At 39.4% G+C, this 23112-nt stretch overlaps 1 protein-coding gene across 8 annotated transcripts in view; it reads left to right on the top strand.

Annotated features, from left to right (window-relative positions):
• The window catches only part of UNC5D (unc-5 netrin receptor D), a 164505-nt gene that overhangs the window by 106084 nt on the left and 35309 nt on the right, over nt 1-23112 (top strand). For all 8 annotated transcript variants that reach the window (XM_068662268.1, XM_068662267.1, XM_068662265.1 and 5 more), the window contains 3 exons: nt 19545-19725; nt 20570-20737; nt 21682-21846. In XM_068662268.1, coding sequence (XP_068518369.1) covers nt 19545-19725; nt 20570-20737; nt 21682-21846 — 514 coding nt within the window. The remainder of the gene's footprint in view (nt 1-19544; nt 19726-20569; nt 20738-21681; nt 21847-23112) is intronic.

The raw sequence follows: 23112 nt of genomic DNA, 5'->3' as shown, positions 1-23112 counted from the left end.
GAAGTCATTAGTCCTAGAAGAAATGGAAAGCAGGGGCGTTGGTGGTGACAGCTGACAGTTTCCTAGGAAGCACTGGGAAGGAGAGCTGTTCTTTCCCACTATTCCTGTCTGCATTGCTAGTCATTCCTCAAATATTTTTACCTCAGTGACTTTAACCATGACTGGTACTTCCTTTTTTAAAACTGTTTTAGTGGATCTCAGCATAGTCCTTAGTGGGCAGTGGTACTTGGTACTGCCTGCGTTCCCCAGCTGTGTTTATGCCATTATGTGCCATCAGTGGCAACCCCTTTCTGTGCTTTTGTGCAAGAGAAAGTGAGCAGCAGCATTGGGGGTCTGCATCTGACAATTCCTGAGATGTCATCACAGTCAGCACCTCTGCCAATGGTGCCTCTTAGTGCTAATCTTTGCTTTTCTTCATTTTGGGGGTGAGATGGCAGGGATGACAGGGTGATCATACAGTGATCAAGACCAAACGTCATGAAGAGGTTCTCCAGTGAGAGTTCCTCTATATCACATTTAGTTGTAATGGGTGAAAACACCATTTCTGTTCCAAAATGAATAAGGCTTCGATAGCTCATCATCAGTAGCAATGAAAATATCTGGATTAAGTTTGCTTTTTTGTCTTAATTTCTGCACACAGCATATATAAAAGCAGTTAGGAGGATATGGATTAAAGGTTTGGATCCATAGTTTTAAAGTATCCGAACTGTAGATGGCTTAAAATTTGACTCGTATAAATTAATTTACAAATAATGGAAGCTAATGTACCATTGTCAATGCTCTGCATGCTCACACAGTTCACTTTTAGTAAATAGTCTTTAAGCTGAATAACATATTAGTGAAAGCAAACAATCAAGGAGGATTACAAATAAAGAACTGCGGTGTTCTAATTCAGCTTTAATTTTACACAGGCATGAATCAAGAGCACCAAATCCTGCTGAGGCAAGCGCTGATTTTAATGCTGCTTTGAAATGCGCTGTACTGTCTTGACTCATTTAGCAGCAAATTTTAGTAGCTTGTGTCAGCTGGGTCTTAAGTAAGAGACATAGAAGAAGCATCTCTCTAAATCTGCATCCTCTTTCCAAGAATTTGATTACGGTCTTCATAGACCCAAAGTCGATCTCCTGTGCATGAAATGCTATTAAATGTGCCTGATTTTTACTACTAATAAATCCTCATGTGGCAACAGCAGCTGAGAGAATTGAGTAACTGAGATACTGTTTTACCCTTGCAAATAGTTCAGGTAGCATTAGCAAATTACTGAACCATTTTTTATTCTGCAGCAGTAAGAACGGGCAGGATAGGCACCTGCCTCTCAATGTGGGAGTACCACATCCACAAACCTGTGCTCTTTGGAGCTCGGCTGGTCTGCTCCTAGCGTGCTGCTTTTCAGCTTGTGTGCAGGGCCAGGACCGAGCCCCCTGTGTTCTGCCCTGCGTTCCTGCCTCTGCTGCCTTTTTCACGTTTCTCATCTCCGAAGTTTGCTCCTGTAAAGAGAGGAACGTAAGAAAATTCTGCAGATCTTTGCTCTTGGAGGTTGCTGAGTGTGGGGAACTTTCTGTGTGCATTGCCACAGCAGTAAGAGAATCAGAAAACGCAAACCCTGACACTAGCCATATTGTAAAAGGGTTTTAAATCTTCTTCTTGTGCATTTGCATGGCAAGCAAAACAGAGCTGGTGAGCAGCTGTGCTTGCAGGCATCAGCACCCAACCCAAATAAATTCATTTTTTTTATGAGTTAAACATCAAAACAAAAAAGAAAATCCGTCATTTTAAGTAGAGCATCTGATAATCCCCTGCTGCGGCAAATGTTGATTTAAATATAACAGAATCTCTGCTGGCACGGGCTTGATGGGACCAGAGCCATTTCTTTCACAATTGATGCGGAGTTGGCCTAGAGAAGAGACAGTTCTGGCTTCCAATCCCCACAACAGATTCTCCCCATAGATATGTTTATTAATTGTGTGCAATAGGGGCTTCATTTAGCTCAGAGTGTATGCAGTGAGGCAGTTCTGGTATAGTGCAGGAGCTGGATAAACTGTCTGCTGAATCCATGTCTGCTGGTGGGTTTTGTTAGGCTGCTGGGTGGGTACCTTGGGCTCAGATCTCTGGGCCTGATTCTCGACTTGCTGAGGCTGCAAACTTCAGCTGTTAGAAAGCTTTACCACAGCCTACCAGTCAGACACTGGGCATGGTGCAGAGCAGCTTATCCTAGCCGAGATCCGTGTCTGCTCAGTCACTGCGGCACCTTGGGCAAGTGCATGGCTCCCTGCCAGGCTCTGTGAGCTCAGAGCCCATCGGTTTGTCTCTAAAATATAAGAGAGAGATTCACAGACTCTTCTCCTAGAGTCAGCCCCATGTATGAGCAGCCTCTGCAGCTATTAAAAATGCATCATTATTACAGTATCGTGCTCGTCATAGTTGCATATGTTTTATGTTTTATCTGTTGCAAAGTGCTTTACTCTCTGTGTTTTTTTCACTTATTGTTGTGAACGTTAATTTTGCTCCTTTGCACTATTCCTAGGAACACCCAGCAGTTACTCATGCTGCACTCCCTTGTCTCACACCAAGGAAGTATTGCACTGGTTTCAGATGATTTTTAGAGCATGTCCTTAGCTTACAGCCTCGCATAAAATACTCTCTGCATTCAGCTGTAGCAAGTCCTGTGTGGAGCTTGGAAGTGGCTGCCTTGGAAATGTGAAACAAAGACTAACTAGAGCAAATGAGGTGTAGCTTAGGTCAAAAATGCAAGCGAAAGGTTTAAGTGGAAAAATGAAGTTACAATAGGCCTCACATTTGGTTGCAAAAGCAATAGAAAAACCACAAGGGGGGTTGTCCTGGCCATGTTGTGTCAGTTCAAAGGTAAGTCTGTGGGGTCTGTTGCTCAGTTTGTTTGCTCACCAGTTACTCCTGAATTCCTGGTTGTGACCGTTTCTGCTAGCAGATTATGCTGCTTCCCCACCCTGAGCCCAACTAACTTTGCAGTCAGTGGATTTGACATGCAGGGCTGACAAAGTGTGAACTTTGGGCATTTTCACATTTGTGCCCGCTCTGTTTACCCCTCCGAATAAACTCAGAAGAAGGCAAGAAATTAATGGTTGTGCAGGAAGGCACTAATTGCAAGGTGATGTTGGCAAAACAGATGCTTCAAGTGTGAACAGCAACAGAACTGGCATTAAGATGCCTCCTTACCCCGAGCCAATTGAAATGAATGCAAGAAATGGAGAAATTATACATGAGATGCAATGACAGTAGAGTTCAAGTATTCCAGAGATAGTCTGCAACGTCTAGGAAGATTGACAGCCTCAACATGCTGGGTTTTGGAAAAGAAGGAATCATTTAGCACCTGTCAGCCAGCAGCCTCTAAATAACTTAGCTAGGATATTGTTTTCAAAGAAAGAGGGAGGAAGGAATGAAGCAGGAGGGGAAAACCTAATAATAACGGAAGGGGAAGCCCATTTTAAAAGAGAGAAGGTGTTATGTGGTGCCTTCATTTGTCTATCCTGATTTTTCATTCCTTTTCCCCCTTCCCCAAGTTCTCAAGTATTTTCTCTTCATTCATCTCAATCCTGGAAGACGGTTCATCAGGAGACAGTTGTGCAGTCCATCTTGGGATCTCTCAAACAGCAATATGCTGAAGCCAGAGCCGTACGTGCGGTCCTGTCAACAAGTGATGCACACTGATTTTGCTTTCTGTTCATATAATTCCAGTGGCTTTTAAGCAGTGCTCTGTTTTATAGAGTACAACATATAATAAGGCCTTTTGTTTCCTCTCCTATACATCTTCTCAAGTGAATTTCCTGACATATTCTTTCCCTATCTGCTCAGCTAACCTTTACTTTTAGTCGTTTTTAGATAGATCCTTTTGCTGCATTTGACATGGTTGCTGCTCTTTCTGTATATTGAACGTTAGCATTTTCAGTCTCTTCTTCGTTCTGTTCAATACTTTCTCCTCCTTCTCAGCTTAAATAATTCTTCTTTAAAGCATAAACTCTTTGAGGTCTTTTTCCTTTTGTTCCTCTTCAGCATACAGCTGGCCCCTGTGGGGCTAAAACAACATTCGACAGGTTTGGCATGCAGGACTAGGAAAGTAAAGTGGGATTTTGCTCTTGATGTCATTTACAGTTCAGTAATGCAAGTTTGAGGTGTTGCCACATTCTTTAAGAAGGAATCTGTAACCCTTTGCATGCATGTTCACAAATATAAAGGAGTTAAATACATCTGAGGCCCTAAACCCTATTGTTCTGTTTTTACAAACCTGAGCTTTAAATCAATACACAAAGTGCAAAGCAACAGAGGTGCAAGCTGCAAGTTTCTTTAATGGGTATTAACCCCTCATCCTCAAGAAATTCATTGTTGTACTGCTATTTTCTCTGTATTACAGTCACGCTATTAACGTGATATAGTGCTGATCATACCTATTACCTTGACGGTATTAAAGCAACTTGGGTAAGATTTCATATCCATAAAGCTGGCAGGTTGGTAACCCTAGTCATGCCTTACTGTTTTCTTGGTCTCTTGCCAAAGGATATTTTTCTTTTTACTAATTTTGAGAACACACTGAGCACTGGAGTCAGAGCCTCTCAGCGATACGTTCATTTACTTGAAAAGTGAAACAATGAAGAATGTGGACAACTTGATGCTGTCCTTTTGTGCAGTTCTGCACCAGTTTGGGTGCAGTGTCTGGAATCAATCTAATAGATCTGGGTGGTTTGCAACAGTCAGCAAACAGAATAAATTACAGCATCCTCCCTCGTTCATTGACGGTAATTCCTTCAAACTGTCTGATTCTTGATAGTCGTGACGTTGCACTCTGTGCCAACCCAGTCCTGAACTGTAGCCTGGAAAAGATTTGGTCAGGATGCATTTGGTTAAGTTTAGGCTGATCTCTGTTCTGAATGTTTTATGCTATTAGTGCTTCAGCAAGTAAAAATAAATAAATAAATAAATAAATAAATAAATATTATTTGGATATGGGAGCAAAAAAAGTGCTTGCTTTTTTAGCTAGTAATTTGTTCAACAACTGGTTTTAAAATCCTTTTGATATTTTGGACAGGTGTTGTGATACATTGGGAGCACATTCGTAATGAATCTTCCGTCAGTGACAGAAGGGCCTTGCAGTTCTCAGGCTGTTGTAGCTTGTTCCTGTTTAATTCAGTGAGCTTGCTAATCAGGTGGTTCTTTATGTTTCTTTAATTGGATAGCAAACTTTCATCTTCTGTATTGAAATTAACCATCAGGAGTTTGCATTGTGTCCTTGAGACCTGTGCTTGATGTGAATTTAGTATGACTGAACTTGAAGATGGGCATAAAACTGATCCTCCTGATTGTGCTCAAGTGCAGCACCTTTTGGAAACTGCCATTGAAGTACACGCAGTTGGCCTGTGGTGGATTTAATAAATTCTATCATCTTTTGTAGTTACTGCAGATTTATACTGTTTCTTAGAAACGTCAGGCCTTTTGTATTGAAGAGACACATAAGCCATGATATTAGAGATTAGTATTTCTAACCCTCAGGCTTTCAAATAAATAAAAACAAAACTAAAAACCTTTAGCTTACTGGATTCTGCTCAGCTTTGCTGGAGCAATGCTACAGGACTGCTGCTGCCAAGCGTGAGACCTGCAGCTTTGTGCTGAAAATGGTATTAGCTCAGGGGAGCCAAGTCCCAGCTAGAAATACCTGATGGGGAACGCTATTGAAGTAAATCTGAGCAGAAGTTGACCTTAAGATTTATTCTAAATCTCCTTTATTATAAATAAATACTTCCCGAGACTAAATCTCTGAATAGCTCATAATTTGAGCATTAGTAGCAACTTGCAGATCTTTCCACACCTACTGTCTGAATAGACTTTTTTGTAATAAAAGGGCAGCTGTTGTACTGAGCCATTATTGATGAGTGTAAACTTGCCTTTAGAGCTCTGCAGAGGTTTGTGGAATACTCTAAAATATCTTGATCATTTATACCCATATCTATATATTCAAGGCTTAAATGTGCTGCATCCAGCTACTTTTTCAAATGGTTACCATAGATTTTGACACCTTAATGGAGTGCTGTAGATGTTTCAGTGAATATCTGCATGAGTTCTGATGGTTTATTTACCGCTAAAGCTTTTAATGAAAATGTAAAATAATTTCTCTTCTGGGCAGTACATATCCCATTGCAAACACATCAACAAAATATGAAACTCACATAAAATTCAAAAGCAGCAAGTATTCCGAAAGCAGCGAGAGTCATTACTGCCTATTTTGCATAGGCTGGTGTATTTATGGGACTTGCACACATACTGTAAAATGTAATATGGCAGGATAATGGTATTGTAGTAAAACACTGGCAAAAAAGGCTGGTGAATTATAGTCTTCAATGAATCTTGTTTCTAGTTATATAGAACAGAGTGTGATTACTAAATGTGAACAGCATGCATTTTATAGAGTTTGTTATAGATCTTGAGTCTTGTGTCTGAAATATCAATATTTGCTTTACTTTTAAGGTACATTAGTTACAAATACAATAAGCGTGTTTCATTTTACATCAAATCTGTTTCACTTTGAAGACTGAGCTCGGTGTGTGCAATACATCTCAGTGATTATTTATCTAAAACTGAGCTCTTCTTAAAAACTGGTTTTACTTAAGCAACTACTGCAGCCAACTTTCTTACCATTTCCCATAATTTTAGGATTTTAAGAAATTTAGCGGTTAACTTAGACGTGACAAAATTATGCGATTACATTTAAAACATTGAAATAAATTCCTTTTTCTTTGGAATTACGACGGAATTATGCAAACTCTTAATTCTTGATGCTAGTTATGACAAGTAGGTTTCAACATTTCAGCCCTTCTGACTGTTTCTCAGCAGTTGGTTAGTAGCACATATGCCGAGGCTTTAGCATCCTGCAAATTACCCTTACTACATTTCCAGAGTCAGGACACATCATGTGAATCCTTGAACAGATCATCATTTTTAGACTCAGTTGTCTAGGACTGTCTTTGGGGAGACAAGGCTCTGTTAACTACAGAACCACTTGCAAAGTGAGGAGCAATTACTCATGTAGCTGGGGAAAATAGACATTTCTCACAGGACCACACATCGTTACTGCTTTTATTCTTTGTCTGCTACTCCTCCAAGAATCTGAAGGAACTTAGAGCCTTTTATTAGACACTATCCAACACTACACGTGGTGAAGAAGTGCCGCAGATTAAGGCAGCAGTTACTATGCAAATAAAACCGAATGGCTGCTTCTGTGGCCAAAGCAGTTCTGAACCCACTTAGAACGTAAAATCTGTTGAAGACTCTTTACCTTCCCTTTAACGTCCTTTTATCAGTTCTCAGCATACCCTACCAAATGAGACACAGCAACCTCTAAATGTTGATTCTGTGTCACTGAAACCATGCAGCAGCTTACTCATAATTGCTCAGTTTAATTATTCTAGTAATGTCTGCACCAATTTTATTTGCTCTGCGTTTTAAAATTCTCTGTTGCATGCAGACACACGCAGACAAAATGTGCCCTGTTCAGTTGAGGCTTTTAGCTGCTTCATCCTTATCATTTTTCGTACTTTCACATCCAGTAGAGATGGAGAAATGTGCAGTTATTGCGGATAATACATGACATGCTGGTCTGGACTGATTGTGTTCAGGACATCACCATCTTACACAATAATATGTAGGCCCTCTTTATTCTATAAAACATCTGCTCAATTAAAGCCTTTTGTTTAAGCCTTTGACTGTATTTCGCACAAGCCTGAATACCACAAAAACAGAATCAAGATTTTGTTTATTTAATATGCTGTTTCATCTTTGGTCAAGTCTAGTGTTCGTTCCTTGCCCTTCATCATCCCACCTCTTTGAGAGAAAGGCTTCCGTGTTATCCTTCTGGTGGTTTTTTTGTTGCGGATTTTTTTTTCCCTGAAGCACTTCATCTTCAATGCCCTCAACATATTTTTTTATTATCATTATTCTTTAACCTAGATCATGGATTTAGGTATTACAACAGCCGTTGTAATACACAGAGTACAGAGCCTGGAGTCATACTCTGTAGAGGTTCAAACAAAGAACAGTTTTCAAAGCAAAAAAGGCTTCTGATTATCAGTGCTGTAAGAACCACTTTAATGCTATTGCTCAATATGCTAAAATAAAAAGCCTTAGATTTCAGTTATTCTGTATAAGTGGGGAATAAAAAAAATGGTTTTGCCTAGAACTGGTAGCCTTTTAAATATATTACAGAGATGCATGTCTTTTTTGTTAGCTGTATAAATTTCGAGGCAACACAGCCAGTTATATACATCGGGATGTCTGGTTGTGCAGCCTGAGTTTATGGTGAGTGTGCATTTTTTCTTTATGCTTTGTTATGATCCCATTTTTAAAGATGTTGCTGCTAAACTATTTAACATTGTAATTGGTGTGATTTTGGATGCTCCTTCTTGAACATTGCAAGCTCTTGAAATGTTACGGGGAGCTCACACTGTCAATTCAGTACTTTTTTTTCTAATCTTTGTCCTGTCCTTGCCTCTAATGTTTGTCCTTGTTTCCACTCCAGACAGCTGACTAGCAAATAAACACCCCACTTAAAGCATACCTGAATGAGCAAACAAGGTCAGCCAGGTGCGTTGCGTGAGTCACACAGAGCGGGCTTCCCAGCCCCTGCATATAAAAAAAGGGTTTTAAGACTTTGACTGTCTTGTATTGTTATAAACATTAGTGTTAACAAAGTGACATGGGCAGATAAACTAATGCTTTTTGAGTATTTGAGTCACAAGAGGAATTTCTAATTGGCTTCTTGCAGGGAGAACCCGAGCATTTTTCGTGCGTTCAGTGTTGTTGCTCATCATAGAAGGCCTGCCAGTCTCCAAAGGCTTTCATAACTGTCCAAAATGAGTGTATGTACTGGATTTCATGCGAGCAAGTGAATTGTGCACTGTGTTTTCCTCCAGGAGAAAACGTGTTTTTTTTTTTCCACATCCGAGGTTTGTCTTGTTCTAAGTATGTCAGCCCACCCAGGAGCTGCAGGCAGGGGTCATGAAATGGAAATGCTGAAGCAAAAGACTTCTGAACAGGATTGCTTAAATGTAGGGGAAAATATAGAGAGAACTTCTTGGTTCCTCTAAATAGATGATTCCTTTTTATAAAGACACTGCTCTGGGCTTGTCTGTTTACCTACGCCGGTTTGCAGTGGTTGTGTTTTTCTGGTACAATTTCCAGAACATCCTCAGTTTGAACGCTTGAACATGAAAAGATAAGTTACAAGCCTTTATCATTATGTTACAATTATAAATGATAAAATTGGGTGAAAGAGACCTATACAAGGAGTAGGAAACCTTGGTGCATATTTTGACAGAACAGCACAGTCGGAGGTGTTATCTGTCCCGGTCACTGTTCAGCCAGCAGGAGGAATGATGCCGCGGTTATTTGCTAGGCAGTGCGTGTGCCTAGCGGTCTGCTTTGTTTTCTGTCCCTGATGCCCACAGGTTACATCCTCAGCATGTTTGGCAATCTTCTCCTGATACTTACGCCTTTATAGTATGACAAACCTGATGTATTTCTGAGTCCGTGAGGAGCATATAGCGCTTCTACACAACACTTTCATGTGCAGCTGCTTTTATTCCCCTTCCAGTGGGATTCAAACTTCTGAACTTGAATGCTGAAAGCAAAGGTCTGTGAGCAGAAGGATCAAATCTGTGTGGTAGAAGGCTATATTACCCCCTGACTGGCAGTTTATTTGCCTCACGTAGACAGAAATTACGTAAGACCTCTTCAAAGCCCCAAAGAAAACTTGTTTTAGAATTGCTAGGTTCCTTTTTCCTTTCCATTTTCCTTTCCTTTCCTGCCAAATTCATTCAAAATGTCAGGAATACACGGTACAATTTAAGTTGAGGCAAAATAAATAAATGAAGGAGGGAAGAGCCTGCTAGGACTCGGTTCTAGGCTGAGTGCGGGTTCTGGGCGAGCACTGCTGCTCCCCAGGACAAAATTCAGTTTGGGTACAGCTTGTGTGAAATAAAACAGACTGCATTAGCCATTTTCGATCCTCTTATGTTAGGGCCCATTTTGGTAAATTGCACTCTCAAAATCATAACAGGAGCAGCTGGTTTACTGTCAATTGTGACTAGTGCTCTAATCGAGAAGGGGGAGGCGAGAAGGGAAAAGGCGAGATGTCTGTGGAGTCAAGTGTTTCCATTTCTACTACGTTTCACTGCAGATTCAAATATCATCTGCTAGAAAGTGAGTATCTTGTGCTGAACTGTTGTTACCCATGTGTTCACAGTGTTTTTATCTTAGTCTGTTAACTGCCTTTGATGCTGTTCTTGCTCTTCCTTTCTATTTCTGTGACTTCTGTACAACTGGGTTTTAGCTTTACATCTAAGGAAGCTTCTCCATGTCTCCCTCTCAAAATAAGGAATCCCCAAATACGCTGATCACTTTTAAGCTGTCTTCTTCCACAAGCAAGGGCGATGTGTACAAGCCCTTATGTTCAGGATTTGTTGCAATTTTTTTAGGACTTTCCTGTTCCTGTCAAATCATGGTCTAATTGAGTACTTCCAAACAATTCTGTTTCCTGAATCTTCTCACTAGCACGCACACCAAGCCACACAGAATGTAGTCATAATGCAATCGTATTTCTTCCTTTCTCTCTGTATAGTCACGTGTATATATGTGTGTGTGTAGTTACAATGCAATTGGACTAACCTTGATGTATGTCCCAGTGAGACCAAAGGAAAGCAGAACGACCTAATGATTATTTGATGTTCTGTGCTACTGTAGTCATTAGTCCTTTTAGTCCATGTTTGAGGTAGCAAGGGTTCTCTCTTCGGATTCTTTGATGCAATATACTTGTGCTGATTGTTTTATAATCTGGAATAAATGTCATTGAAGTACCGTGAAGCTGAAATGCTGAAACATCACAGATTTAGGGAATGTTTTGCCTCTCTGAACATAAATCTGTACATTTTTAAATTGCAAACAGTGTTCCAAGAGAAAGCAGTAAGTTATTCCTGTTGCAAATCTGCTCAACTGCATTTAGTGACACAGTGTAAGTGTTGCATATTTGTGAACTAAAAACTGTATTTCTTCAAATGTAGAGACAGATTTTGAGTTTAAATACCTTTTTTTTTTTTTCTGTGTGTAGGGAAGGATGATTCACTCGTGGATAAAATGGATGTTTCTGTTAGTAATATCTCAGTTTCGTTCTTGAAATTATCATATCTGAATACTTACAAAGAAGAACAACATTACGCATTCGTGATTCACTGTAACTCTTGAGAACAGTAAAATTATAGCCTTGTTTGCTGTAACGTACAGGAGTACAGAAGTTGCTGTGGTAATCAAGATAAGGAGACCACACAGCCAATCAAAGGGATGTAATTTATTGTGTGTAGTCTTGGAACATTTATTCTGGTGCTACAGGAGGCTAGAGCAAACACTCTTGTTTCTGAACCGTGGCTGCAGGCTGGACGGTCACTGGAATAAATTTACTTGTTAACGAGCTCAAGGTGTTGGTAGAGAAATTATCAAAAATACTGCTTTAAAAAAAAAATCAAAGTAAAACAAATGGAAATGAAGTAATCTGTGGTTATCTCAAATGAGACTGTGGGAGAGGTAACAATTCAGTAATTGCCTAATAGTAAATGTGCAGAGCTGAAGTTAACCTCCTTCAGGATAAATGGCCAAGTGAGAAGCTGTCCAGTGTAAGTAGTTAGATTCAGACATGAAGAACTGAAGTTCTAAGAGTTCCTCTGAGTGTAATGCTCAGTGAGTATTGCCTGTCTGCAAGATGGGAATATGAATATCCACCAAAAGCATGTGAGTGCTGTCAGCATTTACACTGAGGGTGAAGCAACTCCAGTCACATCTCTGAACGCAGTTAGAGATGGTCACTGTTCCATCTGCATTGCTCAGGTTTTACTGTTAAGTTGAATTCATTGATAACAGATGAAAACATGTTTTTGTCTCCAAATCTGTTCAGTTTTTAATCCATGAAAATGCGATCTGGGTAAGGGGCATGATTCTTCACTACCTTACTTTGCGTTTTTGTAAATGTGGGAAGAGTCGAGAAGGGAGCGCTAACTAAGCAGAGCGTCTTGTGCTCTGCAAAACCCTGACGAAGGCACAAACAGCAGAGAAGAGAAATGGTGAGCAAAAAGTAGATTGTAATATTTCCCACTTAGGAATGCTGCCATTTGATAATATTTCTGCATAGTTGTAATTTTGTCTTGGTTTTGCTATGCTTAAATTTTACACATTTAAAAATACAACAAAAGAAACTAAGTAGCTGGGGAGAATAATTTTGTGAAGGGTTAGTACTAAAATAATTATTTCCATGTAAGTGACATTGTGAATGCATTTTTCTGTGTTGATTCTGAAAGCTCTTTCCTGAATCATCTAAAAATGATGATCTATAAAACCAAACTGTCGGTTCTGGTTAAGTTTGACTCATTTTCCATTTTTATTTATTTATTCATTCATTTCATTTTAAGATTAATAGGCTTAGTAGTTCCTAATATTGATTTGATACTGTAATTTTGGTCTCATCAGTGATATTTTTCAGTTAAATTTAGACCCATTTTGCTCAGAGCTGCAACTAATCTCAGGTATGGTTCTGGAAAGCAAATAGCAGAGACTGTAGCTCTAGTCAGGCTCGTATTCACACTTCTTAGTAGTTTGCTATCTGAGCAATGCTGCTGGCATTTGGTTTGCAAAGACAGACCTTTATTCTAAGTTTTCTTGAGAAAAACAATCTGAAGCACGGGTAGGGATACTACTGTGTTGTGTTTTTTTTAACGACATGCAGCGATATTCGATCAAAACCAGATAAAAGTGCAAGAGAAGAGATTTCTTTATTTGTACCCTTTGTTTTCAATTACTATAAGCTTTCTGTGATGATTTTCTTATCTCCAAGAACTTGGTATAAATGTGATGCTGCCTATTGGGATGCTGCGTTAGCAAAACACTGTAAACAACATTTCCAATAATCTTATCTAAAAATGTTTTTTCAGTGTCAACTGCACATGTTATTACTTTCCAAATGTCTCTGCACTGAGAAACAAAACGTTGCTGGTGGCACCAGAGTGTTAGCTCCTCGTTTCTTTCTGCCCGTCCTGTTTCACTATATTGAGAAACACACACTTTCTGTAGCGTACTTTTAAAACAAGATCTGTGAATTACTATATATCCTTAGATTCCGTGTCATTTAGAAAAGGAACAATTTGGGGTTTATTAATGCCGATTCATTCATAATTTTTGCACGGTGGTTAAAACAAAAATGGCACTCCAATTCATGTTAGGATTTATTCCTCCAACAATAAGAAATAAATGTATTGGGGGACCTGGTTATATTTTTACCCATCAGACAACGTACCATTAGCAATGGTACATTTAGCAGATGTATCTCTCTAACACTGTTTTAAAATAGCATGTCTGAGTCAACCTATTGCTCACCTTCCTCTTTAGAATTACAAATAGAGACGTACATGAAAGCTGTTATCTTCCCCCTTATACCTATTCAAGAGCATATATGAAATTCTTTTTCTACTCACACCTCCCCCTACCACATTAGCCTTCTTGCCCTTCTTCCTTATTCAGCAATATCAATTTTTGGTAGGGATTTTAAAGCACACAAAGAAAAATACTTTCTTCATTGTAAACCAGACCTTGCTCAGAGTATGAGTTACAGAAGAGAAGACAGCAGCGGTATAGAAACTACCTGACAGAATATCATTTCTCTTGGCTTCCCCTGCTATTTGAGGCTTACGCTAGATACGTGCTGCATCAAATGAACCACTAAGAAAAAAAAATGTGTATTAGCAGCATGCAGCAGTTGAATTTTCAGGTATTTCTTGCAACAACCGAGTGCATCTCTTCAAAGAGAAGGGTCCTGTGCTGTGCTGCTTCCACAGTACGGCCAACCAGAGTGCAAACTGATTTATGAGTTAATCAATGCGTCAGATTTTTGCAATGAGATTATAGATTCAATCTAACGAAGGAAAAATATGCTTACCAGAACAGTATGACTGTGATTAAACGATTCAGTAGCAATATTTCCTCAGTGGATTAATTTTAAGAAATGCAGCAGGTACAGTTGACCTGCTTCCTTTGTGTTGCTAGCAATAGGCTCCTTGCAAGGAAGATTAATGCTTTTTGATCATGTTGATAAAATAGCTGTGTGATCACAAAGGTAGATGTGAATGGTTTGGGTCCAGCAAACTGGCTTTTGTTTATTATTAATCTCCCACGATGACTTATGCTGATGGGAGGCTTCTCGTGTGTATTTGTTCTGAGTGTTGGGGTGGAAAGCAAAATAAAACTGTAACAAAGATATGCTGCCATCTTAATTCATCACTGTAATTGGAGCACCTGCCCCACCTATACATCCATCCTAACTGTAACAGCAGGGAAGGTTTCTCAAGCTAGACATTGGCACTTCTAGAAATACAAATTTCGTGCCAGATCGAGCTCAGTCTTGAAGGGAACGTATCTTGCTTCCTTCCATAAAACACTAGGTCACTGCAAAGCCATTTTTAATAAGGCTTTTAATCTTTTAAATAATAAATCTTTAATCTTTTAAAGATTTGGGAATATGAGACTTAAATCTATGATAAGGTAGAAAGAATTTTTTCTAGCTTGAGGCCTGAACTGATTACTGTGGGGGGAATATTCACAAAAGCTAATGTTAGCCTAGTGATAAAATCTCCCTAGGCTTGCTGTAGAGTCGGTAGAGAAAGTGGCAGAAGCCTGCTGTACCTGCACGAGGGGGAGAACCTACTGCAAGTGTTCTTTATTAAAGGAAATTTATTTGAAGAAAAGCAATTATCCTTCCTGCACAGTTTTATTCTCCAATTAAAGAAAAGCTTTCAGATAGGCATTAGATATTTTGATTTTAGATGTTCTCAGCTCTGCTTTTTTTTTTTTTTCCTTCTTTTTTAATGAAAAGGTGGATTTTCAAGGGGAAGACAGAGTATTGCCTAGTTCTTTTGTATATATTGACAGTGTTCCTTTTGTTCTTAGGGAGCTAAGAACTCACTTGGAGATGCCTTCTGTATTATTTATATTGAATTGCTTAAGTACCTTAATAGGCAGCAAAAACGGTATCAGAATCAACTTCGAGTTTATGTTTGCTGCTCAGCAGTTGTCCTTACAGCAGAGAATGAACAAAGATCTGGAGAAGTGTCTCTGAGTCCTGTTTTAATGACTTTTGGCCACTTTGGATAGCTTCGTTCTGTTAGCTCAAAATTTCATGCCCAAACTTCATTCCTCCCTAGTGAAGGTTGTGGGGGAGGATTGTTTATTTCAAAGCCAGATGATAGATCTGTCAAACATTCCTGACAAAGGACAGACATAAAAAGGCACCTCCATTCCTGATTATTTTGTTACATTTTCTTTAAATAGTCTGTGCACAGAGATGTGTTTCTCTTATATCGTTTTCTGCCCCTCTAACCCACTTTCTGGTGCTCTTTATATCCAACTTTAACATAAATAGAAATATTTAACAGCTTCATACTCAGAGTGGTTTAGGATAATATATATTATTAGGTTATATCAGCTTTTGTCTGGTTCATGGAAAGACAGTTTCTGCCTCAGTGCAGGGGAAACATAAGATAGTAGAGACGAAAATTGTGTTTAGTGTAATTACCTGCAATCTCATGAGCAGCAATGTACCTGTTTACTTATTGCATTCTGTACCAGACTTTCTAAATGCTAGTCTGCTGTGCTTACATTTAAAATATCAAGCAGATCCAGGACTGATAAAACATTTTTATCTGAAAGATGCAAAAACTGTTTTTCAGGAATGTGCTGAACAGTGGTATTGGCTTAAAGGAAGGGTAAGGATGTATAAAGAAAGGTTAAGGATCTATTTACTGTTTTCTCCATCTGAGAGAGGGTATTTAAAATCTGTAAACTTGACTACTATATAAGAAACATTTGTGCTGCCATAAGTCAGGTGTTGACCTTTCCCATCTTAAAATCATGAAGTGTTTATCTTGCATACAGAAAGCAATTGATTCTTTCTTCAAGAGGAGCTGACATTCTAACTATATTATCTCTGATATATGTGTACTCAGGTTATTGACCACATGAGAAAGTCAGATGTGTTTAAAGGGCAGGACAGTATAATCTAAAAGCAGGAATACCAGGGCCTTTTGTCTTCTGACCTATAAAATTATCATGTGTGCCCAAAAGATGGCTGAGTGGTATTGCTCCTGTTGGGTGTTAAACTCGTAATATTCTCAAACAAGATACCCTAAAAAGAATAGCAAATATAGCCACGGGCAGCCAGCTAGCTCTTGGGATGTTTAAGTTACAGCAACTGGTGAAGAACCCTTAAGGGTTCTTAAGGAAGACTCCCATCACCTACACAACTCAAAGGGCAGTCGTGGTGCAGCTGACGGGGGTTTTGATGTTGTGTAGAGTAGACGGAAATATGGATGAGATGGATAAACTTAATTTTTCAAGAAATAAAGAAATAATTAAAGAGTTTGCTAACTCTCATCTTAATCTACCTAGGATATGGTGTATTTAGCTGATTTCATTTTGATAATGCTGTAAGCTTGCCTTTGATAATTGCTTTCTGTAATTGGAACAAATTTATGATTACGCTAATTCATCTGCTGCCACCCAATACGTAGTAGCTGAGGTAATCCATATCTGTCCCTGCATTTCTTTTGTAGATCATTACGTGATTAGCCTTTGTTAGAAATTGATGGCAGCATTTGAATTCTGAGCAGATTTTATTTCAGAAAAAAAGGTCTCTTTTTATAAACTTACTGCAGTTATAGACAGCCATTTTAGGTCTAGTTCAAGATAAAACATTTAAGATCTTCAGACAGACTAATTCTTAAATAGAAATGTATTTCAGTGTGTTACAAGCAACTTTATGACCTCCAGTGATGATAAAGCAAGTGAAGTTAAATGCTAATTAGTTTTGAGTCTATTCTTCAGAGATGACAAGTTGGCAGCTCAGACCACATGCCTCATTTTATTCTTTGTTGCCTTTATTTTGCTTGGTTGTTTTGTGTTGGTTGTGTATGTGTGTGCTGAAATTCTCCAAAGGTTGCACCACGGCAAATAGCAATGACCTTCTGTCATCATGCTGGCTTCAAATTTATCATTTTTTCCTTTAAATTCATCTTAGTTTTCTGTCTTTGAAAACATTCATCTGGTGAGGTTGAAGCAGTCATCTTCTAGAGAGGAGGAGGCTGGAATTAAAGCGTATTCAGTGTCATCGAGCCTCCAGATAAGAAGCAAAAAGCAATGCATGCCCTCATTTACAAATCATCTTTTGATTGCTTTCACATTTATGTTCCGTCTGTTTAATGTTCTCCCTTCATAGCGAACATCATTCTTTTAAATGCTTTGCATTAATGTAAACATTTTTCATTCACCATGCCTCGCAGTCCTACACGCAGTGAAGAACAGAGCAGGATGGAACAGTTATCTAGAGGAAAAACAGCTCGAGGTGCCAAAGTGGGAGTGTAACAGTAATCGGGACCTGGAGCCTTCCTGCCCCACAAAAGGCCCTGATCTGATGAGAGTCAAAATGCAAAATTGCGTGCGTGTATCCCCTCTGACAGTTACCTCCAAAAGGGAAGCTCTGCAGCAGTAGGTGGATGACTTGGTCGTACCCATCGTACTCAGACCAAAGAGAAATGCAATACAACTGCGTGAATACATTCAAACAGATATTATTAAGGAAAGAGTTTGGCATTAGGGGATTTGGTAAGGTCATTTGTCTGCTGCTCTGGAGCGGCGGCTGGCCATCTGCTGCCAGTGCAGTGCCTGTCACAGCACTGAGCCTGGGGACGGAACGGAGCCAAGCACCAATGCTAGCTGTGACATCTCCTAGGGTGCTTCTAGGAATGGAAAACTTTTGTGAGGGAGATTGTTTAATACTATTTGAGACAAAAACATAGCAAAAGAGAAAACAACAGCAACGAAACCCAGCGCTGTATCAAAGCTTTAATGCAGAAATAAAGACAGATGTCTTAAATGCTTAATGGAACCTTTGATGATGATCTTTGGTTTTGTTATTTTTGGTTAATCGTAGGTTGAGAAAAGAGTATATTGAGCTAAAGGCTACTTTCTGTATAAAATGAAATGCATTTCATATTCATCTAGAGCCCCTTGTAACAGATGTGTAAAATAATCACTGTATTTACTCCCAGAGTCACCAGGTAAAGTAGCAATGCCACAAACCCCAATTCTTTTTCAAGATAGGTTCCCAGCTGACTGCCATGCTGCAGAGATGTGAGAAGCAACAGATATGTCAGTCCCACACCTTCTGTCCCCAGCTAACCAAAATGACTGATGCTACTGGAAGGGGAACCTGCTGTCTGGCATGAATTCTAATTGGCTTTGATGGTCAGCTTTTGCAGATTTGTTTATAAACTGGAAAATCTACAAATTGCAGACCATCTGCGCAGAACAGTGTGCTAATGAATGCCTGTAGCTAGCAAATCCATAAGCTCATTACCACAAAGTTACAGGTCCTTCCACAGGTTCCCAAATGAGGTTATTCATCAGAACTGAGATGAGAAGGGTATTTGACTTCAGAGTACAGCCATACCTCCTTCAGGTCTAGAAAAGCTATTAAAATGAGTCACATTTGTTCAGACTTCTAATAGATTCTGCTTCTATTTTTAATTTTTCAGTTCTGTAGCAGCAGCTTACCATGCTTTAAATATTTTGTTTAAATGTTTCAAGTGGTGAAATGCCTTGCAGATAATTCCTGGGTCTACTCAGAAATATGCTGGTTGATATGAGATGTGTTGAAATATATTATAGATAGCATTTCACAGTATTTATGTACCTTGACAACAAATACTAATGGCCTTCTAGTTTAATAATGTTTATTTAAAATGAGAATCTGTTATGATGACAGGTCGTCCACTGTGTGCAGTGTTGAGCAAGTGATTTCATCCTTCTGTTTCTCTCAAAAATATTAAATTAATAGTACCCTGTATTAACCCTGTATATCACGAAGCTTAACTGATCATTGTCCAATGGTTTGAACATGTGAAGGGCTGTACATAGAGAGTAATATATTTAAACACTTCCTACTCTCTCTTGTCAGATTTTTTATCTTAGAATAAAAAATCATTCTAAGTTCCTAGCCCATACCTCCCTCCCCTGAATTTAAATAAAATAAAATAAAATTGTTAATTCCTTAGTTGACATTCACTTGGACTGCTAGTCTCCATTTTCTTCCCTTCCCTTCCTTTTTCCCAGTAGTACAAACATAACGTTTTCTTTATAATCCACATTCTTGCAATTCGGAACCAGCTTGTTGCCATTTATAGTTCTTTTAATATTTCTTATTTTAGCATTTCATTTGGTGCCTCTTTGCTAATGAGGCTCCAGGCTCTTCAGAATAGGATTAGTTTCTTTTTTGAGTTTGTGAATATCTGCCTTGTTGGGAATCCCATCCTAGCTTGATTTTTATCTTAATGTTTATTATAAAGATCAGAGTGGCATCACTGAAAAACAATTTTGCAGACTTCCTGTTTCCACCATTCCTTTTCCTATGTCACGTTCTTGTCTTCTCCACCCCTCTCCAGGTGGAATGGCTGAAGAATGAAGAGCCCATCGATTCCAACCTGGACGAGAACATTGACACCAGAGCAGACCACAACCTGATCATTCGACAGGCACGTCTGTCTGACTCTGGGAACTATACCTGCATGGCTGCCAACATTGTTGCCAAGAGAAGGAGCATGTCTGCGACAGTTGTGGTTTATGGTTGGTGAAAATGTGATAATTATGGAAAAGCCTAGATGTGCGTGCTTTTTCTGCCTGAAGTTCTGTTTGTAACTTACAACTGGTTCTAAATCAAATGGCTAACCTCATTCCTGTTATGATGAATTTTAGCTCTGTTGCTCAAGGCTGAGATCATGCCTGTTGTTACAGGGGTTAGAGTTATGAGCTTCTTGTTTGTGATGAAAGCTTCTAGAAGCTATGTCAGTGCTAACAATCCTTGCTCCAGATATTAATAAGATCGAATTATAAGATAAACCATACAAATAAGTTATGCCTGTATCAGGAAACCCTTAAACACATGCCTAGGGAGGTACTTAAAGGGCTTCCTTAACTGGGGTTCTGCAGTGTACAGGCATTGCCTGGTGAATCACAGCAAAGCAAAAAAGAGCAGAACCATTCCTTTATTACCACCCCCCTGATGCTCTCCCTGTTTATTACTTCATGGGAAGTTTTATTGGTAGAGACAGAGAATTCCTAAATAATCCTTTTAAAAATAATAAAAGTCTTGTTCGTGATTTAAACAAAGCATGCTTTAAGAGAATTAATGTACTTGCTTTTACCTTCTCCTCTGAGTCTTCCCATGAGTTACTGTGCCTCTTAGGATATTACTCCTCCAAAACAAGCGTTTGTGTTCTCTGACACCATGGCCTTCATGTAGTTGTGTCCTGATGCTTTGTAGGTAGCAGTGGCTCCTAGTTCAGCGTGGAATTTACCTGTAGAACATCATTCAAAAGCAAAATTTTGGTGTTAAGTGATGTGAACAGATCTGTTGCTTACTGTATCTTAGAGCACCTCCTGCAACCACTAACACGTTTGTGCTTTGCAGTTAACGGAGGCTGGTCATCGTGGACCGAGTGGTCAAACTGTAACGCGCGGTGTGGTCGGGGCTGGCAGAAGCGATCACGGACCTGTACAAACCCTGCTCCACTCAACGGAGGTGCTTTTTGTGAAGGAATGTCAGTGCAGAAAATTACCTGCACTTCTCTTTGCCCCGGTGAGATATGCACAGTTCACTATGGAGTAACTTTGACCGTCACACTTAGGGGAGACCTTTTTCTGTCTGAAATGCCTGGTAGACAATTGTGCTTTGAAAAGCCCACTGAGGGCAAAAAAGGAAATTGGAAATACTTGCATCCTCACAAGTGAACAAAACCTCCCTTACCTGATTTTGGAATTAGGGTTTCACTTATACAGCTAAAGAAAGTTGGTAGGATTGTGTACATGGAAGTTTTAAGACTCGATATTTCCATGGATCATAGCATAGCCTGTTTGGATTTTAGCAAACCTCTCCTCTAGCTTTTATGAATTTTTAGGTACAACATGTCCTGAATTGGTATTTAAAGAATTTAATACTATTTGTATTTGTCTGTGAGTTAATCTGACTTTTCTTCAACCTGATTTATACACGAGACTGTGGAATCTCTTCTCATCTGGGACAGGGTCAGAGGCAGCTGTATATCAGTCAGCAAAGCAACATATTGATCCATCATCTTGCTCAGGGCGTTAGCCAGAGGTCTGCAAGGCCAGCTAGGGCGTTTTTTGTAAACGTCAGCCTCATTTTCTGGTACGCTAATGTGTGGCCTCTCTACATCAACCTGTTTTAAGGTAGAATTTGCATTGAAACTTCAGAAGCTAATAGCTATGTGGCAAAGGAAATGTTTCCTCCTGCAGTTTTTAATGGCCTATATTTGCAGGACATTGTACACTGGTGCTATTTTAAAAGCTTTCACGTCGTACGTGTGAGGTGGTACATTCTAATGAAGAATTTTAACTTCACATCTGACACGGTATCCAACTCTTGAGAAATAAATATAGTGGTGTGCTTTACTTGGTGCGACTTGAGGAGAGATACAAAACAAATTTTCTTTGTAGGAACTCTGAATTCCACCAGTCTGATAAGCAATGACAATGTTTGCTTTTTTTCCCCTTCCCATACAGTGGATGGAAACTGGGAGGTGTGGAGTGAGTGGTCTGTGTGCAGCCCAGAGTGCGAGCATCTGAGAGTTCGGGAATGTATCGCACCGCCTCCTCGAAACGGGGGAAAATACTGCGAGGGCTTGAGTCAAGAGTCTGAGAATTGCACCGAAGGGCTTTGCATTCAAGGTGGGTATCTGTTTGCACCGAAGTAGATTTAGGACTTATGGCTTAAAATCGATATAATTTCTCTTTCCAAATGTAATTCCCATGAAAGTTCTTATATTGACTACATTTTGTAAAGTATTACTGTTCTTTTTGTAAGGTGAGCGGGGAATTAGGGAAACTGAACTAACAACAATAAGATTAATTTGAAGAGAAATATAACTGAAGGTTTTTCTTTGCACCAGCAGTTTTTTTACCTAATATCGTCTAACAGTCTTTCACTGAAACTGAGCTAAGCTGTAAAAGCAGAACTTAACTCAGTGAATCAGAACCTGTTGCTGTTCAGTAATGAGTGGAACTGAGACCAGCCCTGGCCTGTGTGCTCCTTGTGCTTCAAATAAGCTTGTCTCTTCCTTCTGCTGCGATGGGGAGTAATAGCGAGTATGTGTTGGTTCTGAAAGTTGAATTTCTGTATGCATTCAGATAGATGGAAGTGTTAAGTGTCTCTTGTTTCTTTCATCTTGGAATGTGATACCATTACTCCTTAATGGGTTGTGCTGTACATATATATATATATTTCTGTCAAATTATTTTTAGGACCATAATTGCTTTCTCAGCTAATAGGAATTGATGCAATTACCCTATTTTTTAAAATCTTTCTCTCGTTCATCTTCCAATATGTGCCTTTCCTGCTCTGCTTTTCATCCCATCGGGAATTGTGAAGGAAATGCAGTGCAGTGCTTCAGATAACTAATCTCTTGGAGGTTATCAGGCACAACTTGTTAACTTTGTTCCTTTCATGAGGCAAAAATAGAAATGAAACATTTCTTTGGTTAACAAGTAAGAACTCTAATGAAAGTAAGGGTGAGAATGAAAGATGCCGGAAATATGTGGCCCGATTCTGAACTGGCAGGAAAAGTTATAATCCCTAGCAAGAATTTTCAACTTGGAGTCACTAAATGCAGCAGTGATAAAACAGAGCCTACTCCCAAGTTACTCCTTACTCAGTTCCTGACAGGAAAGATTGGGAAGAACACAGAGAAGGCATCCTTTCATTCCCAGATCTCTCTTTCTTGTTGTTGCTTTGGTTTTTGATTGTTTCTGGATGGATGCAGATAGCCCAGTCCTTAACTGAGGAGCAGCTGAGAGCACCTTCCTTGCAGGGAATGTGTACTGGGATGTCAAACAGTTGAAGGGAGAGAAACTGCTTTGCAGAAGACAATTATTTTTGTTTTGAGCTATGTGAATGATTGCCAGGCCCACCAAGTTGAGATAAAATGGAGACTGCCG

The sequence above is a fragment of the Anas acuta genome, chromosome 27, assembly GCF_963932015.1.
Source record: "Anas acuta chromosome 27, bAnaAcu1.1, whole genome shotgun sequence".
Lineage (NCBI taxonomy): Eukaryota > Metazoa > Chordata > Aves > Anseriformes > Anatidae > Anas > Anas acuta.
The sequence above is the reverse complement of the archived record's forward strand: the minus strand, read 5'-3'. Positions and strand labels throughout refer to the sequence as shown.